A 21483-nucleotide genomic window follows, 5' to 3' on the forward strand; every position below is an offset into this window, starting at 1 on the left:
ATTATTTTCAAGAATTTGAAATCTTCTGAAGTTTTGTCAACTTTAGTTAAAGGGCCCTATTTTAACGATCTAAGCGCAGGGTGCATGTGCACTTACGGTGTGTCCAAATCCACTTTTGCTAGTTTAACGACGGGAAAAAGGGTTGGCGCTCCCGGCGCATGGTCTAAAAGGGTCGTCCCTATTCTCTTAATGATTAATCGGTGCGTTTGGGCGTAACGTACAATAAACCAACCAGAGTCTCTCAGGTGAGTCTTTGGAGTAGGTTTTTCACAAGGACCTTGCTTCCCGGGAATAGGTCAGTGCACCTCACTTTTTGGTCGTAATTCCTTTTGTTCCTTTCAGCACACTTGTTTGCCTGCTCTCTCGCTATCTCACAAGCATCCCTTTTGTCCATCGTTCCATGTACTCACTATAACTCTGAGAGTTGTTGTCTGAATTGAGTCTGATTTTGGCCAGGATTTGGCCGTTTGAGACAAATTTTGCAATTTTGCCTAAAAGATTCCTCTGATCCTAGGCTAAAATCTGAAGTCTTTGATTGTTAGTTTGACATGTTCACCGAGAGCCGATTAATGGATGTTGAGATAAAATTTTACCTCAGACGAAATTCTGGCAGTGTCAGAAGATTTGACTCACAGTCCTGCGGTCTGACCTCTCCTATGACGACCGTCAAATTGTCTTCACTGTGAATGAACCAATTTTCCTGGCCGAGAACAGTTTCTTTGGCTGTCGAAACACAAAGAACTGAGGCACCAGCACTGCCTGGGTGTAAAAGGGGTATAAGTGGTGTTGGGTGACGTCACTTCTTGTTGACGTTCGAAGTATTGTCAAACAAAACGGAGGCTAGCTAGACCCTCCCTCCTCCTCATCTGCACACTAACCCCCCAAACCCCACCCCCAAATCCTTCTTGTCGGTTATTGGCTGGAACAGTTTGTTATGTTTCGTGGTGCGGGTTAGCCCAGTTTGTTTTTCTTGCCATTTGTGGAGCCTGGGGTGTCTACAGAGCAGAGGTGGGAGTAAGTCACACATGTGCAAGTCACAAGCAAGTCTCAAGTCTTAACCTTCAAGTCTCAAGCAAGTCCAAGTCAATTTTGTAAAAAGCAAGTCAAGTCAAGTCAAGTCAAGTCACTGCTTTATGTCAAGCAAGTCAAGTCAAGTCGTAGCTTGGGTCACAAGTCACGGCAAGTCATACAAACGTTTGATGATTTCACAGAATTTATATATTAAAATAAGTTAAAACTACATAAGTTGTGGACTATGGTTTTATTTGCAACATTTTTTTAAATATGCATTTCCACATACAGTTGAGTGGTTAAAAATCTAAAAAAAGAAATAAAATTTCAAACTACATAGCCTAAAATGTAAATGTAACTGAAATTAGACCAACATTAAAGCATGAAAAAATATATATGCCTCAAACATCGCAGAAGACCATTAAAAGATATTAAACAATTCACAATTCAAGTATAATGGTTCCTATGCCACCAAATGGCATTCTTCAAACTGGCATCCCCTTATGGAACATGAACACATCCTTAACAACAAGTTAGATCTTTCCTTTTTAACAAAAGAATAACAAGAAAAAAAACAGTAATAATTGAATTGACACAAAACTTACACCTGTCAATCAGGTGGATTGACTATTGTACATTATTAATCTGTGCGAGTGAGTGATTTATTAATATTTGTGAATGATGTGTGTGCATGTGTATGAGTGAAAGGTGTATTGTTTGCATGTCCATGGTTGTGTTTGACTTTCTCTCTCTGTGTGTGTGTTTGTGTGTGTGTGTGTGTGTGTGTGTGTGTGTGTGAGAGAGAGAGAGAGAGAGAGAGAGGTGATTTGATTGAGTGTGATTGATTCATTAATATTTGTGAGTGAATGTGTGTGTGTGTGTGTGTGTGTGTGTGTGTGTGTGTGTGTGTGTGTGTGTGTGTGTGTGTGTGTGTGTGTATGAGTGAAGAGTGTATTGTTTGTTTGCATGTGTGCATGGTTGTGCTTGCAAGTTTGAATTTTTGTTTTGTTTATTTGTGTATGTGTATTTGTGTATAGGTTCGAAAGTCTGTAAGTTTTTTTTTCTTTGTGTGTAGGTGTCTTTTTACAATCTTTTATGTGCATCCCCAAAAACTATCCAATTATTAGTCACTGTACACATGCTATTATGCTCCGGCGCAAAATGAACCTGGGGTGAAATAACACATGGGAACCGAGTCGACCGTTCTCTGGGATTTGTTTTCATGATAATCGAATGTAAAGAGTTTTATCTCTAAAAACTAATTAGCTTATAACGCTAGTGTATGGGGCATAGAGTAAGTAAAAAGAAATCGCTAGTTAATACCACTAACAAGGCTCAAAATAGCCTCACACTAACACGGTAGCATAATGAGGGTGCTTGTTAGTGGTATTAACTAGCGATTTCTTTTTACTTACTCTGTGCCCCATACACTAGCGTTATAAGCTAATCAGTTTTTAGAGATAAAACTCTTTACATTCGATTATCATGAAAACAAATCCCAGAGAACGGTAGACTCAATGTGTTATTAATTATTATTAAATTACAGTTACATTTTTTTTATATTTCTTTTAACATTCAATATAACTAGACAGTACAAAGGGATGTATGCAGGTAAGAAAAACTGGAATATGGCATATTTTAACATATTTTAACCCCATTTTAATTTTCAAGAAATGTTTTGTTTTTCGCTGTGCTTTTGTATGTAAGGGATTATTCAGATCATAAAAAAATCATTAATCCAAGGCACTCGAATATTATTAAAAATATATAGAAAGCCTTTATTTCATCATGGCTTTAATATTTTAAAATCAGGTGACAAGTAGCTACTTGCACACCTATGCGTTGCGGCTAATGAGCCTTCGTCAGGGTGTGTGACCTTAAGCCCCTTTCACACAGAGATTCCGGAAAATACACGGATTAAGTGACCCGAGATTTGACTCGGGTTAGTTTGATTTAGGTTCATTCACACTGCCAGTGATTTTCCGGAATAAGAGAGTGCGTTCACACACAACCCGTAAAAATCCCGTAAAGACATGTGACATCGATGTGACTTTAATGTCTCAGCAGCGTCTTAAGTTTGCTTATGAGCTTCGATTTCTCTCTCGAGAAACCATGCTTGTGCATTTTTTTCCTCTCTGATTCGATCATAAACTTGCGCATTACATACCGTTTCACAGCTGGCGAACGATCCCGCGCTTCAGCGTCATCACTACAATACGCGGCTTTTGTTCACACAGCGCGTTCCTGCTGCGTCACGTGATTGTTGCGGTGCGTTCAAATACAGATATTTATTTTTTAAAAGACAAGTTATTTCGAGTCATTTACCTCAAGTCCGAGTCAAGTCTCAAGTCATGAATATCAAGTCAAAGTCAAGTCAAGTCTTTTATTAATATTTGTCAAGCAAGTCTCAAGTCCTAAAATTTGCGACTTAAGTCTGACTCGAGTCAAGTCATTGACTCGAGTCCCCCATCTCTGCTACAGAGACCGCGTTTTTTTACAGTGTGTTCAGGGGACAGGCAATGATGAGGTGAGGAGATGTTTGCTGTATGTGACAAAAAATGTTTTGGCCTAAAAAACGCGTGACATCGCTTAGAGCACCTTTAAAGGTCATCTCCACCCAACCGCTGTATGGCATGTTTGTCCCATTGGCTGCCACCAGACACAGATTGCCGTGCTTCTGTTGCCTCTGAAATGTTTCTCAGTGTCACCTAAGGTGCATATTTGGCTTTCCACTGCTCATCTATTATGCATACTTGGGAGCCTGTGAATGCTTCTGTCTTTTGCCCCTGTAAATAATAGGTCACAAGACATTGTTTGCCCACTAAAGACATGACTGCAGAATGCTGGTTAACTTGACAAGGGTATACTATCAAGGGACTGGAACTCAAGCTGTCTGTGATGGCTCATGCTACATCTCTCATGTTTTTGGGACTTCTCTGCCGCTCTGGTCACACCCTGTCCCTTTGGGGCAACCCGCTCCGGTTTAACAGAGCTCCTGGCTGAGGCCTGGTGCCTTTACTCCTACAGCCAGCGAAGAAGTGCTCACTGCTGCCACAGTGGTAACAATGGGTGCAAGGTTCCTCGGCTTTACACCGTGACCTAACCAGACGCGATTCGAAAAGATTCCAGCGACAAATAATTTAACTGTCCACACCAGACGCGATGCAACTACGGGACACGATGTAGTCAATCAAACATCACAGCCAGTCAGAAGAGCGTGAGTGAGCATGACACCGTGCCGCGACACGCGATAAAAGGTATATTGTCCATTTTAATCAGAGTGTTTGTCCTATCCAGCCGCGACGGCGACACGCGACGATTCTATTTTAGAAACAGTTTCTATTTTTCTGCGGCGTCGCGCTGGAACAACAAACACAAAATGTGGCGATGATAATCTCAGGTACTGTTTATTTGCTGTATTGAATGTAAAAGCGTGTAATGTGACTTTGAATATCATTTAGTGCTCCAGCTTTGTAGCTGTAAAAGCAACCATGGATAATTCACCTCAGATCTTGAAATTAAACAAATGGAAACAAGAACGTTCAAACTGTGAACAAACAAGTGTATTCTTTGACAAAGATTGTTTTAGTAAGTAGGCTGAGTAGCATATTTATGGGCATGGAATGCTGCTAACATAAGGCTATGGCTGTCTCTGGTATTGTATAATGCTGACGTGACTGGAGGGAATTGTTCTTGTGGAACAGAGGACAACTGAAATGAAAGCTTAAGCGTAAGTTCTGCCGATCGTGTTCTAATACTTGTAGTATAAAAGATCGGTACTTACACATGTCTGAGTGAGTTCACAGATGCTGCCTGTGAATCCTCCATCCTCCCCACCACCACCACCACCACCACCACCACCACCACCACCACCAGGATGGTCCCTTCCCATACCTCCCGGGGGGTCGGCTGCGCCCCTGCCTTCGTCTTTAGGCAGGAAATGCAGATTCCGTACCCTCGGATTGGGAGCTACGGATGGGGCCTACGCCAAATAACTTCGCTTATTGCTAAATAATCGCTTGCTGGGCTGTGTGATGGATTTTAATGAATCAACTTTAATTAATCAACTAACATTTGTTTTTCTTGCAAGAACAACATTCATATGCTTTTAAATGTTTCGAAACTCTTTGGGGAAAACTTGTGACTTTGAGTATGTGTGTGTGTGTGTGTGTTAACAGAAAGGGGAAGTTAAACTAGACAGATTACTAGTTCTCAAACCTTGTGAGAAGTAATCACAAAATCAGAGTTTGCTTGTGCCAGTCACACAGGGAAAAGGTTGGGGCTTTTGAACCAATCATATTGAAGGTGACATGTTAGTCTTATTTGTTTTCTCGATTCTATAAAAAACGTTGTTTCCGTGTTTTACGGTGGGATTCTCAATGGAATTTGTTTATTTGTTTATAGGAAGTTAGTTAGAGTAAGAAACTCGGCCAGTTGTCGACTGAATTATTGGGTGGGTGTCGATTAGTAGACGCCCCAGATAAAGGTATTGGTGTCGATTTGGAGACGCCTCAGGTTATAAGATCAATTGGGTGTCGATTTGGAGACACCCCAGATAGTTAGGTTTAGGGAAAAACTACCACAATTTGGCAGGCCAGATCCAGGAGTCCTCGGAATCTCCCTATCGGGGGAATGAGGAACCCATGGTGTCTTCACTCGGCCAGACTGCAGAACCCTGTTCGACAGAGGGACCATTCTAGACGGGCTAAAAGGACTTAAAGTAATAGGTAGGTAGGTAGGTAGGATGACTGACCTCAGCACCTTTCAGCATAAAATGCTTCTAAATTAATTAAAAGGTTTAATTAAAAATGGGCTATTCTGTTAGGTAAAATTTTGAAGAATCATAATAATAGGAATATGCATTCTGTAGTAATTAGGACATTTTGAGTCATGAAGAAACTTTTATGAGTTAGACTTTGATTTATTTATGTAGCCTATATGAGATATATAAAACCGAGCAATAGGTGCTCTTAAAGTGATGAAAAAAATACATGTGTCTAAATATTATACTTTCTATCTGAAGGTGTCTAGAATTTGTATCCCGTTATACATGGGAGACAGTGTGAGAAAAACTGATCCATTGCAGAGATTCTAAAAGTCAATGGTTTATGTTTAACTAAGATCATTTTTTGTGCATTGTGCATAGTATGAGAATGAGATTGGGTGACCAACTTTAAATAGATATTGTGATTTGAACAGGCACATAACAGACATATTACAGCCATTTTATTTTGGTTTCTTGTAAAAAAAGAAAAGACAAAGAATTATTTTTTTTTACATTGTACACTGTATTAATTAGAGGAGTTTTCCTGCTTTTTCCTGCGTCTTTGCAACGAAGAAGTGCTTGCTTTTTTCCGCAATGAAGTACTAAGCTTTTTAATAAATTGAAGAATTGCTGTGTTGATAACCAGAAGAGACTTTTGGAAATTAAGCTGTTTAATTTGGTTCTCTTAATGTGTTTAAGATTTCATAAAAGTGGAATGCCTGCAGAAAAACAAAAGAGGAAGTGGGGCCTGCAGCCACTCTCCTGAAAGAGGAAGTTGGCACTTATGAGCGGGGTCAGCATGGGGAGACTAAGACAGTACAAATGTGACAATTCACTTGAGACTTTTCCTAAAGACAATTTTGCCATGCATTATGAAATTTTGTGGCAGGATGGATCAAAAGCCAGACCGAGGAGAGTGCCATCACAGCCTGACGATCCAATGTATCAGCCTGAAGTTCAACTGAATGACAATCCACACAGAAAGACAGTCAAGACTGCATTGTCAATGATCACTACAGAGACCATTTCAAATTTAGTTATTTAACTTGATTGTTTTTGATTATCCACTGGTTTCAGCAATTCTTCATTATTCTTCAGTTAACACTTTGAATCCGCGTTCAATAGGTACCAGTAACAGCCCTACTGTAACGGTCACCAGCTGGAGTGCCCTTGAGAGCCACCAGAGGGCACTCCACATAAGACTATTATCACTCACAAACTACATTTCCCATAACTCACTGCCCGGACTCATCATCACTTATCACTGATCACATTCACCTGTACCTGCATTCACTGATTGCATTCACCTGTGTCTCATCATCCTGTTAGTCTCAGTCTATTTATACCATATTCATTCACTCACCGCGAAGTCTTGTTTAAGTGTTACACTGCAATTCCGAGCGTTTTCCCTGCTTTTTTTTTTTGGCTTTCTTGCCCTGTTCCCTGGATTACTCTTTTTGCCTCTGGTCCCTGCCTGTTTTGTTTGTTTCTTTGTTGGTTTGTTTGGACTGCCTACCTGTGTTTTGACCTTTTGCCTGTACACTGGATTACGCCTCTGGATTACCCACAATAAAGCTGCGTTTGGATCTTAACCCTCGTGTCTCGGAGCAGTTTCGTAACACCTACTCAGTTAAAACTGGGGCTGGATTCTGTAGAAAAGACATTGCAATAACCAACTAGTGGTAAAAGCATGTATTTGTTGAGAATAGAAAATACATTATGGCTAGCAACAATATTGGTCACTCCATTTCATTTAAAGGTAATTTTCTGGATTCAATAGAAACAATGTTTTCTAATTCTAATCTTTTGAAATCACATGCTGTCATCACAGGGGGTACGAGATGGAAATGTTATTTTCTTTTTGTCCATGGATCAAAGATTGTGTGAAGATTTCTAAATCTTCTTTTAAATAGCTTATGAGCAACAACAAAAAGTTGAAAAATTTAAATTGTGCAATGAATGACAAATTGCATTGGAGAAATTAGAACGGACTCTCTCAACTGCAACTGTAGGTCTATGCGATTATTATTTATTATATATTATTTATATATTATTAAACACATGGCGACTGCATCGGACAATTGAAAATTGATATCCTAATGTTTAGACACTGTCGCAAGGGGAATGCCACAGTGTGTCTACGTTCAGTAGCTTCTGTCGTCGTAAAAGTTGTTACCGTTCAGATTTGGTGGTATTCCACTCCTAATAAAATGTTCCCCATTCAGTTCATAAACTGCTATGGCAGACAAAAAGGTATGAATCTCTGGCCAGAGAGGGGTGTGTGAAAGTGAGTGTGTGAAATATGGTGTTCCAAGACAAATAAATGATGTCAATCAAAACAGCTGTATCTAAATTTATTAAGTGGGCCCACAGGGGATAAAATATGCCCAATAAAATAACGACCATGGATGATTTTGGCTAACTATCCTGGGCTGAATTATTGTTGTGGCAGACAGAAACAGTGCCACACCTGCACAGCGCATAACTTTGGGAAGGCAGAGAGCAAGCAAGCTTGCCCTGCCCACCCCATATTTAACTTTTCACAGGATGTCTTTACTCTTCCTTTTACAGGATGTCATGATGGATCTCATCGAACAGAACTGATTCTGTTCCAAATGTATAAAATATTGTCTTGTTACTGTTTAACATGAAATTGTACAGGTCTCATCAAAAAAGGACGACCAGCCAGACAAGCAGATGAGTTAAATGATGTGTCACTAACATAAATACTTAAGGTCTCCATTCACAGGTGAAAGCAGCAAGGAAATGGTTCACTCCACAAACAAGGTCCAGTGGAGTGCGTTTGTGATCTGAGGAAAAATCTTGCCACTATCAGCAAGGTTGTAGACTAGAGTGACACCTCCGTCCAAGCATCTCACCTTAAACTACACCAACTAGCCTCAGCAACGCCAACGCGAAGCATAAAGTGGGGGATCAAGGACGTGCTAGTAACGTACCTCCTTTGGCAACGTGCCTCCTTTGCCCATTGCAACGCAATGAAGGAAGTTTAGTTTAAGGAAGGAAGTTAGTTAGAGCAAGAAACTCTGCCAGTTGTCGACTGAAGGCGCAAGAGCTAGAGTATAAAGGTACTGGTGTCGATTTGGAGACGCCTCGGGTAATAAGATCAATTGGGTGTCGATTTGGAGACAGTTAGGTTTAGGAAAAAATCTACCACAGCAGTTAATAAATGCATACTTGTTACGTTATTTTGCCTCCCGAGTCTTTCTGGTAGAACTGGGTTTGCAGGTGGAAGAGGTATTTTCTGCTCCCTGACCTGGTTTTGACTTTGTGAGAACTGGAGTGGAGACATGTATGAACCTGCCTAATGTAAACATGTCTAGATCTAATGCTGTGGGGACACTCACTGCTACTGTTTGTTCTTTGTTATAGACTGCAAAACACTGCTGAGGAACAGATAATGGTTGATGGATTGTCTTTTTAACATTTATCGAAAGTATGATGTTTTCCCCATGTATGAAGTTTTGTACCATAAGCACCATAAGAATAGTCCATAACTGTGCGCTATAATTCAACTCAAAAGAATAACTAAACTGAACAGAATATACCGAATCTTAGACTAAATAGTACTATTCTTTTAAAGCTGAATCAGCATTAGCAGTCTAGTTCAACAGAAAGCGTGTCAGCCCATTAAAGCAGTCACTTTTCTCAATGATAATGTAATCTGATCATCCATGTAAAGAATTGCATCTGGTGACCATTGCTGTGGCAACTTGTTTTGGTGACTAGTAAACTTATGTGTAAAAGCGCACAGCAGAGTGTTTAATGTCAAGCTTTCAGCATGGATTTTTCTTACTTTTCTTCTCTTTTCTTCAGTTTGAAATCCAGTCACAACATACAACGATGATTATATGAAGCTGTGAATATAAGAGACCATTTCCAATCACAGTCCTAAGAGGTAAAAGTATCTAAAACTCTGATATTTCAAACATCCAAGCAGCTACAGTCACTTTTATTAATCTGTTATATAGTTTTTTTGTTTATCTTTAAAAGACTTTCTAGTATTGTGTTAAATTAGCGTATTACATGGCTTGGTTGAATGTGTTATTTCTTGGTAACAGACCGCTGCTAAGTATAACACACCGTTGCCACAGAGCGTTGCTATGGACGCAGGATTCTAACCGTAGAGACGGAACGGACTATTTTCTTTAGCGGAAGCAATACAATCGTTTTTAAAAAAATAAACTCCTTTTTAAATTAATATTTTGTGTCAAATTATTGATTTATTTGGTAGGTAGCCATGTAATAAGCGGGATAATGTAGAGCGAGGCTCTACTCCTTTTTCTTTTTTTAAGCTTTTTCTTTTTTTATTGCTAGAAGGATGTCATTCAGTTTCACTGTTCATAATCGTAAGAACATGTCCTGTGTGTGTTTGTGGAACAAGATGTTTTGCTTTTTAAAGACTCTGTTTATCAAATTCACATTTTATTAAAAAATGTTTTGTTTGCAGAGATGCTGTGCACATTGGAGGAGAAAGTCCACCCGACGGATTTCAGCCAAATCGAATTCGGAAATCTAAAAAAGACCAGTTTATTCTCAAACATTGAGAAGGTGAGATCTATTGTATTTAATAACTACAATATCTGATACAATACTTCCCTGAAGTAAGGTGACAGCGTCCCGTCAAGAAGCTACTATCACTTCCTCAATCACACATGAGCACACAGGTCTTTAGCATCTATAAGTTACACTCTCACCGTCCTTCTCAGGTGTATGCTGGTCCGACAAAGGATCATTAATACTAACTCAGAGTATTACAGCCTCGCCCCGAGGGCGGCTATAGTCTTCCAACACTATCACTGTTTCTCCGGTGGTCTTTGGACCCGTATTTAGTACTTTTATTCCTACCTCAATCACACACAGATGTTCTGTTGTTGTCTTTTGAGCATAGAATCTAACGTTATCCCTCAGCTGCGCAGCACATATTTGACACGACTCCCAGGTTGCTTCTTTGTAGAAATGAAGTTTTATTCACGGCCGGGAGATCACTGGCCACAACAACCAAGTGGGGCTCCTGAATAGAAAGATTCATGTAACTTACATTTAAATCATACCGTTGAGCAAAAGTCAGTGTCACTCAAATCTTCTTCACTGTGATTTGTTCTGGTGATTGATTTGTAATGATCTGAGCTAATCATATGACTGTTAGTTCTACAGTACTGTGAAAGGGATAGCTGCTACTCCACTTTAAAATGAAAATTCTGTCATCATATACTCACCCTCATGTTGTTTCAAACCTATATGAATTTCTTTCTTCTGCTGAACAGAAAGGAAGATATTTAGAAAAATGTCAATAACCAGACAGTTTCTGGTCCCATTGACTTCCATAGTAGGAAAATATATATACTATGGAAGTCAATGGGACCAGAAACTGTCTGGTTACTGACATTCTTCTAAATATCTTCCTTTCTGTTCAGCAGAAGAAAGAAATTCATACAGGTTTGAAACAACATGAGGGTGAGTATATGATGACAGAAAGCACTTTTTGGTTAAAGGGGTGGTTGATTATGATTTCACTTTTTTAAATTTAGTTAGTGTGTAATGTTGCTGTTTGAGCATAAACAACATCTGCAAGGTTACAACGCTCAAAGTTCAAAGCAAAGGGAGATATTTGCTTTTAAAGAATTCACTTTTTAAGGACTACAACAAATGGCTGGTAAGGGACTACACGACATTTCCTCCCGGGTTAGTGACATCACCAACCCTAAAATTTACATAAACCACGCCCCCTGAACACAGTTTATAGATTATCAAGACAGAATGTGCTAATCAATGACTAGAAGTTAACTACACATAAGCTACATCAATTCACCAACTAACCATTCAGAAATGTTGTCTACATGTTGTCACCTCTTCTTGAGTCTCTCCATCATTGTCTGAATTCGGTTTGAACATAAAAGGCTGAAAGTTTTAGACATTTTCAGTGCATGTCTGTGTGAGTGCAGGCTGTTGAAGCTCCGCCCCCTGTGCCGGGAGCAGCAGCTCATTTGCATTTAAAGGAACAGACAAAAAAACGGTGCGTCTTTGCTCACCCTCAAAAATTGACAATTTTAACATGCTATATAAAAATATCTGTGGGGTATTTTGAGCTAAAACGTCACATACACACTCTGGGGACATCAGAGACTTATTTTACATCTTGTGAAAAGGGCATTATACCACCGCTTTAAGTATATATGGCCTGAGCATCCTTAGTCTGCATTTCTCTGTACATGTAATGTTGAAAATACCCATTACATAAAATATTTCTATCACAGTTCACTGCAGTTTAAAGGAGAAAATACTCAGCAATGTTGTCGACTTATGAATTTACAATTTGTCTGAAAGCATATTAAAAACACCACATAGACATATAAACAACATTAAAAACTTGTTTTTCAAGGTACACATTTAATCACTTCACGCATTTCATATATAGTAATTTTTACTGTGGTTAAGTTGCAGTATGTTTTCATAGTACAAATCATGATTTAAGCCCCTTTCAGAGCCTGTCCGTGTTTCAGTAGTGCTTCCGTCCCTGTGTCTGACATCAGTCTGACTGCAGTGCAGTTTTTTATTGTAGACCGTCCGGGCAGTACACACCCTCCCCCTCTCATATGTCTGCCCCTCTCATTCACACTCACTGTCTCTGCTATGAGCATGGATGAGGCAACGTTGGAGCCGATCCTCGTGCAAACACTCGCTACGAGCGCTGTTAAAGGTTGGCGATATCTGTCTGACTCTCCCTCCTCACAGCGCTGCTCGCTCGCCTCCTGGATTAAAGACAACATCAAGAAGAAAGAGTGCTACTTCTATGTGGAGGATGCCAGGTATGAGGACCGTGTGTGTGTGTGTGTGTGTGTGTGTGTGATCGGCAGATGAGACGGAATGTTTGGTGTTTAATGACCTTGACTTGTAAAGCTGAATCTACTGTATCATATTTGATTGGCGATTTTTTAAGGATCAACATTATGAAAACTTTACTAAAAAAAAACCTCTTGCACTCAATTTACTACATGCCTGCGGTCGTATGATTGATAGTTTATACTTTTTAACAAGTAAAAGGCTTTTTAGTATAATTGTAAACATCTTCAGATGGGTTTCACATGTTTTACTGATTTTTATAAAAGTACACCTAAGAATAACTTATATATATTGTTAGTAATATTTCGAGATGAACACTTACCGGACTGAGGCAACTTAGGTTCATTCGATTATCCATATCATGTTCAAATGTCAGTATCAAATATGATCATCAGGCTTTTGAGGAAGGATTATTTGTTCATCTCTCAGTCATCACTGTATTACATTGCATAACATGTTTTTAAAACTACAGAGCTTTGATCATAAAGGGTTATGTTAGGTATTTAAACATCATCTTAAGATATTATTGGAGATATAGAGTGACAACTAATTATCTTATCACTGTTACGCTGATATTTGTCAGTTTTATTTTCCAGTGAATTTAGATAAGAAATGTTCCTTAGACAATGTTTGCGAGCGCTATACTGACATCAAGCTTTGCCTGTATAATAATTTCCTTCAATTAAATGAGAGTAAAACCGAGGTTTTGATTGTAGGCCATTCCACTTGATCTCTATCTACATCTTAAAATCACTCCTTAAAATCTCTTATCTACATCCTTAAATTCAGAAGATCACATATAGAGTATTGGGGTAATTATGGACTCTTATTTAAATTTTAATAAGCAGATTAATGCTGAGTAGCTTCTTTCGTTTGAGATCAATCGCTAAAGTTAATCATTTTATAACCAGAAAAGATATGGAAATTGTGATCCATCTCTGATCTCATAAAGGTTAGACTATTTGTACATTGGTCTCCCTAAAACTGCGTTAGCTAGTCTGCAATTTGTGCAAAATACTGCAGCACAAGAAAACATGACCATATTACTTCCATATTAGCATCTTTACAATGGTTTATTGATTTCAAAGTTCTTTTTTATGTTGACAAGGCACTAGCAGACAGTGCTTTTTGATCTCCTCTACTTGCACTCCTTTTCTTGAGCAATTAGGTCTTCCGATAAACGTCTTTTAATAGTTCCTCATTGTGAATATAAATCAAGATATGACCATGCTTTTTCTCTAATAATAATGACGCATAAAATATTCATGACTTGTGCAATATAAATATATTGGTGAGCTATTATTTTAAAAGTCATTGTGTATATAAAATATGATGAAGTATAATTCATGATGTGTTAGTCATATGCAACTTGACAAGAGGTAAACTAAAGATCACGTGCACTCTGCAACATTCTGACAATATGTGTGGTGTGCGTGTTGGGCTGTAACTCATGTGTGGATAACATGGATTACCATTGACAGGAAGGGGATTTGTAAGTGTGGTTACTCAAAGACCCAGCACTGCGATGAGGCCATCAAACCGGAGGACTATGTTGGGGAGCAGTGGGACAAACACAGGCACGTCAGAGAGGTGCCCACCGATGCTTTTGGAGACATCAGCTTTGGTGGACTTGGACAGAAAAGCGGGAAGGTAAAATGACGACTTGATTTAAACGGACCTCCTTTCTTTTATACACTCTTAAAAATAAAAATGTTTTTTTTTCAGCAATTCCATAGAAGATCCATTACAGTAATCAGTTGTCAAAAGAACCTTTTTTTTGTGTGTGTGTGTGAATAACATTTTAATTATCTAAACAACCTTATCTAAACAACCTTTTGACCAATGGAAAGGTTCCATGGTAGGTGATTAATTGTCTATTTAGTGAAGCGTAGAGTCACAGAAACAGGATTTAAAAACTAGACTGCAAAAAAAAAAAAAATCATATTCTTAAAGAGAATTTTGTCTTGTTTTCCAGTTAAAACATATGAAAGTCCTTACATTGAGAAACATTTAGGCTACTTGAGAAGATACACTAAGATATTTAGCCTTGATTTCATAGATTGAATCTTGAATATAAGTGTATTTTGTCTTGGGGGGGTCATTTACACAACACCGTTTTCAACAAAAAATGCAAAACTTTGTGTTTTAGACGTTCATTTACACAACGGCATTTTGAGGGACTGAAAATGCAAACTTTTGAAAATAGTTTCTTGAAAACAAGACCATTATCGTCTCCGTATAAACTACAAAAACGTGAATTTGTGAAAACAGGGATGTCATCACATGCATATTACGTGTTCAAGCAGGGCTGAGCCTGGTTAGTACCTGGATGGGAGACCTCCTGAGAAAACCAGGTTGCTGCTGGAAGAGGTGTTAGTGAGGCCAGCAGGGGGTGCTCACCCTGTGGTCTGTGTGGGTCCTAACATCCCAGTGTAGTGATGGGGACACTATACTGTCAAAGAGCACCGTCCTTCGGATGAGACGTTAAACCGAGGTCCTGACTCTCTGTGGTCATTAAAAATCCCACGGCATTTCTCGTAAAGAGTAGGGGTGTAACCCCGGTGTCATGGCCACACACCATTGGCCCTTACCAATCATGGCCTCCTAATAATCCCCTTACATTGAATTGGCTCTATCACTCTCTCTCCTCTCTCCACCTATATCCGGTGTGTGGTGAGCGCACTGGCGCCGTTGTACTGTGGCTGCCGTCGCATCATCCAAGTGGATGCTGCACACTGGTGGTGGTTGAGGAGAGATCCCCTGACATGATTGTAAAGCGCTTTGGGTGTACAGTAGTACATATGAAAGCGCTATATAAATGCCCGATTCTATTCTATTCTATTCTATTCTATTCATAATGCGTTCGAAATTGCATATGGTCTAGTAAAAGTCTCAAAAGCTCAATAAAATGGGTTGAACCTGACATGGTCTGCCATACTTTTTATTTGTGTTTTTTTCTGTTAACTTTGACCCTAAGAACCAATAATTGGAGGGTCTGCTCTGCCGGAAATATCGCGAAAAAAAATTGTGGCCATTTTAGTGTATGCACCCTTTATTTTTTATCAGAAAAATGTGAAAAAATGTTTTCCTCAAATCCTCAGTGGGTTTGGTAGGCTGTCAATAAATGTATTCCAGATACACAGCACACATGTGCTGACAACATCCACTGAAAAAATAACTCTTAAAACACATTTCTACATGATTTTGCATCAATTTAATGCAAAAAAATTAGGCGGTTTCCAATATTTTCTTCTTTACTTCATTGGCAATCAACTATTCCCCCAAGTTATGACATCCGTCAATATGTCATTCGTAAAAAACAATATGTCATGTTTTTTATGTGCACATTATTAAGCATCATGGCCTAGGCATCTTTTTAATTTCAACATAACCCTGTTCTCCCAATGGAAATGTGTCACACAAGAAATATAATATAGCAAAATGACTTTCATTATTTTATTGCCTCTAATGGCAACTATTACAACTTTGACGAAAAAAAAATATTTAACATAACTTAATTAACTAGGTGCAGGTCTGTGAGGTGGGATAATCAGGAGGGTGGCACACTGCAGATACTGCTCTGGGGACAGACCTTCACCCTCACCACCTGAGGAGACACACACACACACACACACACACACACACGCGTGCGCGCCCTGCTTACGTGTCCCTGTCTTCAAGTGCAAGTTCAGTCCTTGAACATCTTTTGGGGTCCCCAGTGCAGAGACATGCAATGCCACACTTCACATTGGCTCATTAAATTGATGCAAAATCATGTAGAAATGTGTTTTAAGAGTTATTTTTTCAGTGGATGTTGTCAGCACATGTGTTCTGTGTATCTGGAATGCATTTATTGACAGCCTACCAAACCCACTGAGCATTTTTCACATTTTTCTGATAAAAAATAAAGGGTGCATACACTAAAATGGCCACAATTTTTTTGCGCAATATTTACGGCAGAGCAGACCCTCCAATTAGGCTATTGGTTCTTAGGGTCAAAGTTAACAGAAAAAAAACGAATAAAAAGTATGGCAGACCATGTCGGGTTCAACACATTTTTGAGACTTTGGCTCCCCGACTCGCGCGAGTGATGCGAAAAACAAGAAACATCCCGCGAGTAATCTAGAGTGAGTAACGCGATGCGAATATACACTTCGTGTTTGGTGTGTTCACACCATAAGTACGTTCTGTATAGTATGAATGTGTTTAGTGTGAATGAAAATCGGGCGTACTACATCTGCCATGATGTCATTATCATGTGACCTACGGCCTCAGTTGTGTCGCTTTACCGCCATTCACCATCCTCTCCCGTGGCCTCATGGGATAGTAAAGTCAAATGCACACTTCAGAATCTCAGTATCTCAATCATCCTGGTACTTTTCACCTGCTGTTTTATGAATACTATGAATTCGGACATACTACTCAGCCTTCTCGCCTACTATATAGTAGGGAAGTAGGCATATTCGGACGCAGCATCAGTCTATAGGCGTGTATTGTTTTACAAAGTGACATCGGCAGCTACTGGCCTGGCATGCATAATACAGCATATCTAGTCGTTTTCGTGGATCTGTGTGAATGGGGATCGTTTTGAAAACGATGTAAAATTATATCATAGTAGAAGTACCAGTACAAATTAAATGTAGAAGGACTGAAATTTCCCAAACAGATATTTCTGTTGAGACATTCAGATGGTAGAGTCAGAATTTGGCGTAAACAGAATGAGAACATGGATCCATCATGCCTTGTTACCACTGTGCAGGCTGGTGGTGGTGGTGTAATGGTGTGGGGGATGTTTTCTTGGCACACTTTATGCCCCTTAGTGCCAATTGGGCATCGTTTAAATGCCACGGCCTACCTGAGCATCGTTTCTGACCATGTCTATCCCTTTATGACCACCATGTACCCATCCTCTGATGGCTACTTCCAGCAGGATAATGCACCATGTCACAAAGCTCGAATCATTTCAAATTGGTTTCTTGAACATGACAATGAGTTCACTGTACTAAAATGGCCCCCACAGTCACCAGATCTCAACCCAATAGAGCATCTTTGGGATGTGGTGGAACGGGAGCTTCGTGCCCTGGATGTGCATCCCACAAATCTCCATCAACTGCAAGATGCTATCCTATCAATATGGGCCAACATTTCTAAAGAATGCTTTCAGCACCTTGCTGAATCAATGCCACGTAGAATTAAGGCAGTTCTGAAGGCGAAAGGGGGTCAAACACAGTATTAGTATGTTTTTTTTTTTATTAGGTGAGTGTATATACGAACTCATAGAAGGGATTCTGTTGTGTGTGTTTAGTATGTTCGGGTGTCGTCGGACACGACCAGTGAGAGTCTGTACCAGCTGATGACAGAACAGTGGAGACTGCGTTCGCCGAACCTGCTGATTTCAGTGACCGGTGGAGCCAAAAACTTCCACATAAAGAATCACCTGAAGGACAAGTTCCGTCGGGGCCTCATTAAAGTCGCCAAGACCACAGGTACAGTGAAAATATACTATATATCGTCACCTTCCTAAAGTCATTTTTTCAGGTTTCTCAGAAAACACAAAAAACTGAACCTAACTTCAGAGGTTGAATAGATTTTCGTTCTTCTTGATGCAGCTGCCATCTTGAAAATTGCCTAAGTCTCATTGTCTTTTGACTTAGGCAAAATAAAACGGCCTAAGTCACACTCTTGACATCATACTACAGGGGTAGAATTGCATGATCTGTTCAACTGAGGATGTGGGAGATTTTACCAGCATCATGAGGAGATGACTTATGCAAAAAAAATTCAATATTTCGAAATTTTGTCAAAAAATGACTTAGCCAATTATTTTAGGAAGGTCCGTGAAGGTGATGTGTATGATATATCAACTCCTTGATTGTTTTAATCAGTGCAAAATTTTAACTATATTATCGCATAGCTCTCTATATACAGTTGGATAAATCCATAATATTAAATGTATATTTATAATAAATATTTGCATATTTGATTTTACACTGTAAAAAATTTGTAACACTCCCCAATCAAAAATTTCAATTGACCGATAACATCTAAATTTTTCAATTGGCCCAAGTGAAAATCTGTACATTTAATTTTAGAATTTACAGAATTTCACTTGGGCCAATTGAAAAATTTAGATGTTATCGGTCAATTGAAATTTTTGATTGGGCAGTGTTACAAATTTTTTACAGTGTAAGTTAATATTTCAATAATTTAAATATTTCAATAATTCAATAAATCAAGTAACACACATTTGCATGTTCATGGTTCTCTGATGTTGGTTAATGGTCACATGACATTCAGGTAAACAAATTAAATATTTCAGCTTTTTATTTTAGGTGCTTTTATTTTAAAAGGATTAAATTATTTAAAATTTTTCATGATTTAATTAATTATCAGTTTTTCTTCAACTCACAATCCTCCTCCCACACTGCTTTAGCAACCAGCCTGATGGCCGGTTCACTCCCAGGACTATAACAATAACTTCTCTTGTCTTTTTTAATGGTGTTTAATGCATGTGTTCAGTTCAGTTTAATTTATTATCCCAGAGGCTAATTGATTTTGCATTTACTTTTACAAATAAAATACATACATTGCCTTCTATAGAGTTGCTTATACTGTAGCTATTGAACTCATTTTTCATAATTTATGAACTTATACGTGACCCTGGATCACAAAACCAGTCTCGAGTCGCGCGGGTATATCTGTGGCAATAGCCAACAATACATTGTATGGGTCAAAATTATCCATTTTTCTTTTATGCCAAAAATCATGAGGATATTAAGTAAAGATCATGTTCCATGAAGATATTTTACAAATTTTCTACCGTAAATATATAAAACATTTATTTGTGTGAGTGAATGCAGTACAATCGCGAACATAAATGGACAACTTTAAAGGAGATTTTCTCAATGTTTCGATTTTTTTTTTGAACCCTCAGATTCCAGATTTTCAAATAGTTGTGATGTTGATGTGATGCTTTCATGTGATGTATAAATCTCAATTTAAAGAAACCGACCCATTTGACTGGTTTTGTGATCCAGGGTTACATATGGTAAATTGCCAGAACCCATTTACTGGTATTTTTGAGTAGGTCCTGTTCACACATGATCTCTTAATGGTAATTTACCAGTAAAGGACTGTTTGTTTGAAAGGGGCTTATGATGCCTTAAATGCTAAATATGTAGGTAGGATGTAACAGAGTGTATAGCTCTCAGTGATACTGACTGAGGATTAGACCCGTCACAAACAGGTGACAGAATCAAGTTTTTGATGGTTTACTGTTTTGAGACGACTACACTTCTCTAGTCCCAATGCTGTGTGTGTGGCAGGTGCGTGGATCCTGACAGGAGGTACACACGCAGGTGTGATGAAGCACGTGGGCATGGCCGTGCGAGATTACACACTCAGCAGTGGTTTGACGGAGGGACAGATCGTCGTCATCGGTGTGGCACCCTGGGGAGTCATTCACAACAGCCAAACACTGATCAATCCTGAGGTCAGCAGTTGACATTTTTGCAAACCATACATAATTACAAGGAAAAATATTCCACATGAGGGAAATCATTGTGGTGTCCATGAAGATGTGAAAAAATAGGCATAAATCTAGCTTACACATTTACCCAAATTATTATACGCCTGTTTAACTGAAGCTTATTTGGATGGGTTTCTCCCATGTCCCATCCTCAATGTCACTTCTCTGTGTTTTACGGCCCTGACGAGAACGTCGGCCTCCTCGGCTGTGAACCGCTCCTGGTGCGCTCCTGGCAAATCCGCCGTTATAATAGCAATCCGCCATGGAACAAGCGTACCTGCTCTTAAAAGGAATGTGAGATGACGCTCTGATTGGTTTATTTCACGTTACGCCAAAACCACAATGAGTGTGGTTTCAGATCATTAAAATAGGGCCCTTTGGGCGTTCAAGTCATGTTGATGAGATCATATTTATGAGTTGAACTTACATGAACTCCACCACAGTCATAAATAAGAGTGGGAAGTTTGATGTTATTAAGCCCCGATCTTTATGAGTTGGGTGTGTGTCAGTGAGAAATGTGCTGGAATATTAGGCAGTGATAATTTCTGAGAAAACAAGCTTATTCTTTGCACAAAATATAAAATAGCTTTGTAATATAACTATGTAAAGTAATGATAAAGTTTACAGCGGCTTCAGAAATGAATTAAAAACATAAAAAAGCAAAATACGCCTGATGCACATTCTTTGATCCACAAGTAGAGTTTAAAAAGCTTGTGGTTAATTAAGAGATGGTACATCTCGCTCCGATGAAAGTGAAAGATTAACGCACCCGACGTCGTAAACATGAGTTCCCAACTCGTAAAATACAAACTTCCCAGGAAGACTTGAACGCACCATATAATGAACAACCCAAGATCAGTGTGAAGTTTAGAAGTGATGTGGTTCAGGAAATATTCCACCAGGATTATGGTGTGTCCATTAAAACACAGTGGATCCAGTACTCAAACCATACTCTATTATTTGTAAATGGCAGCATGTGAATCAAGCCATAGTTGGGAATCAGACGTAGAGTTGTATGGTTTCCAGAAACAAAAGACAATACAGGAATAAACGAATAGGAATAAACTTACAATTTCCAGAACACACTAACTCTACAGAAATCTCTCTTTTAGGAGAGAAGGAAAAGGAACACACACAAACACACCAAACACAGGCAGCTAATCAATCATTTAGTGCACCTGAGGAGACCTGGCTACGTCATGTGGTCCCATGAGAATTCTCAACAGCCGCCCTCAAATATGGAAACATATTTGCCCCTTGAGAATTTTGTACAATCATTAATTCAAGTAAAGGGTCCATTCCTGTTGGCCAAAATGGG

At 39.0% G+C, this 21483-nt stretch overlaps 1 protein-coding gene across 5 annotated transcripts in view; it reads left to right on the top strand.

Moving 5' to 3' along the window:
* Positions 1 to 5241: 5241 nt before the first annotated feature.
* Positions 5242 to 21483, top strand: part of LOC311297936 (transient receptor potential cation channel subfamily M member 2-like) — a 56727-nt gene continuing 40485 nt past the window's right edge. For 2 of the 5 annotated variants that reach the window (XM_084420423.1, XM_084420424.1), the window contains exons 1-5: positions 11239 to 11450; positions 12357 to 12603; positions 14119 to 14287; positions 17943 to 18123; positions 19963 to 20129. In XM_084420423.1, coding sequence (XP_084276549.1) covers positions 11444 to 11450; positions 12357 to 12603; positions 14119 to 14287; positions 17943 to 18123; positions 19963 to 20129 — 771 coding nt within the window. In that variant the 5' untranslated portion in view covers positions 11239 to 11443. Of the gene's footprint in view, positions 5739 to 9610; positions 9693 to 10244; positions 10346 to 11238; positions 12604 to 14118; positions 14288 to 17942; positions 18124 to 19962; positions 20130 to 21483 lie in introns of those variants that run through there. The other 3 variants (XM_084420427.1, XM_084420426.1, XM_084420425.1) reach the window with 3 other exon arrangements.

Source organism: Rutilus rutilus (assembly GCF_951802725.1).
Source record: "Rutilus rutilus genome assembly, chromosome: 10".
Lineage (NCBI taxonomy): Eukaryota > Metazoa > Chordata > Actinopteri > Cypriniformes > Leuciscidae > Rutilus > Rutilus rutilus.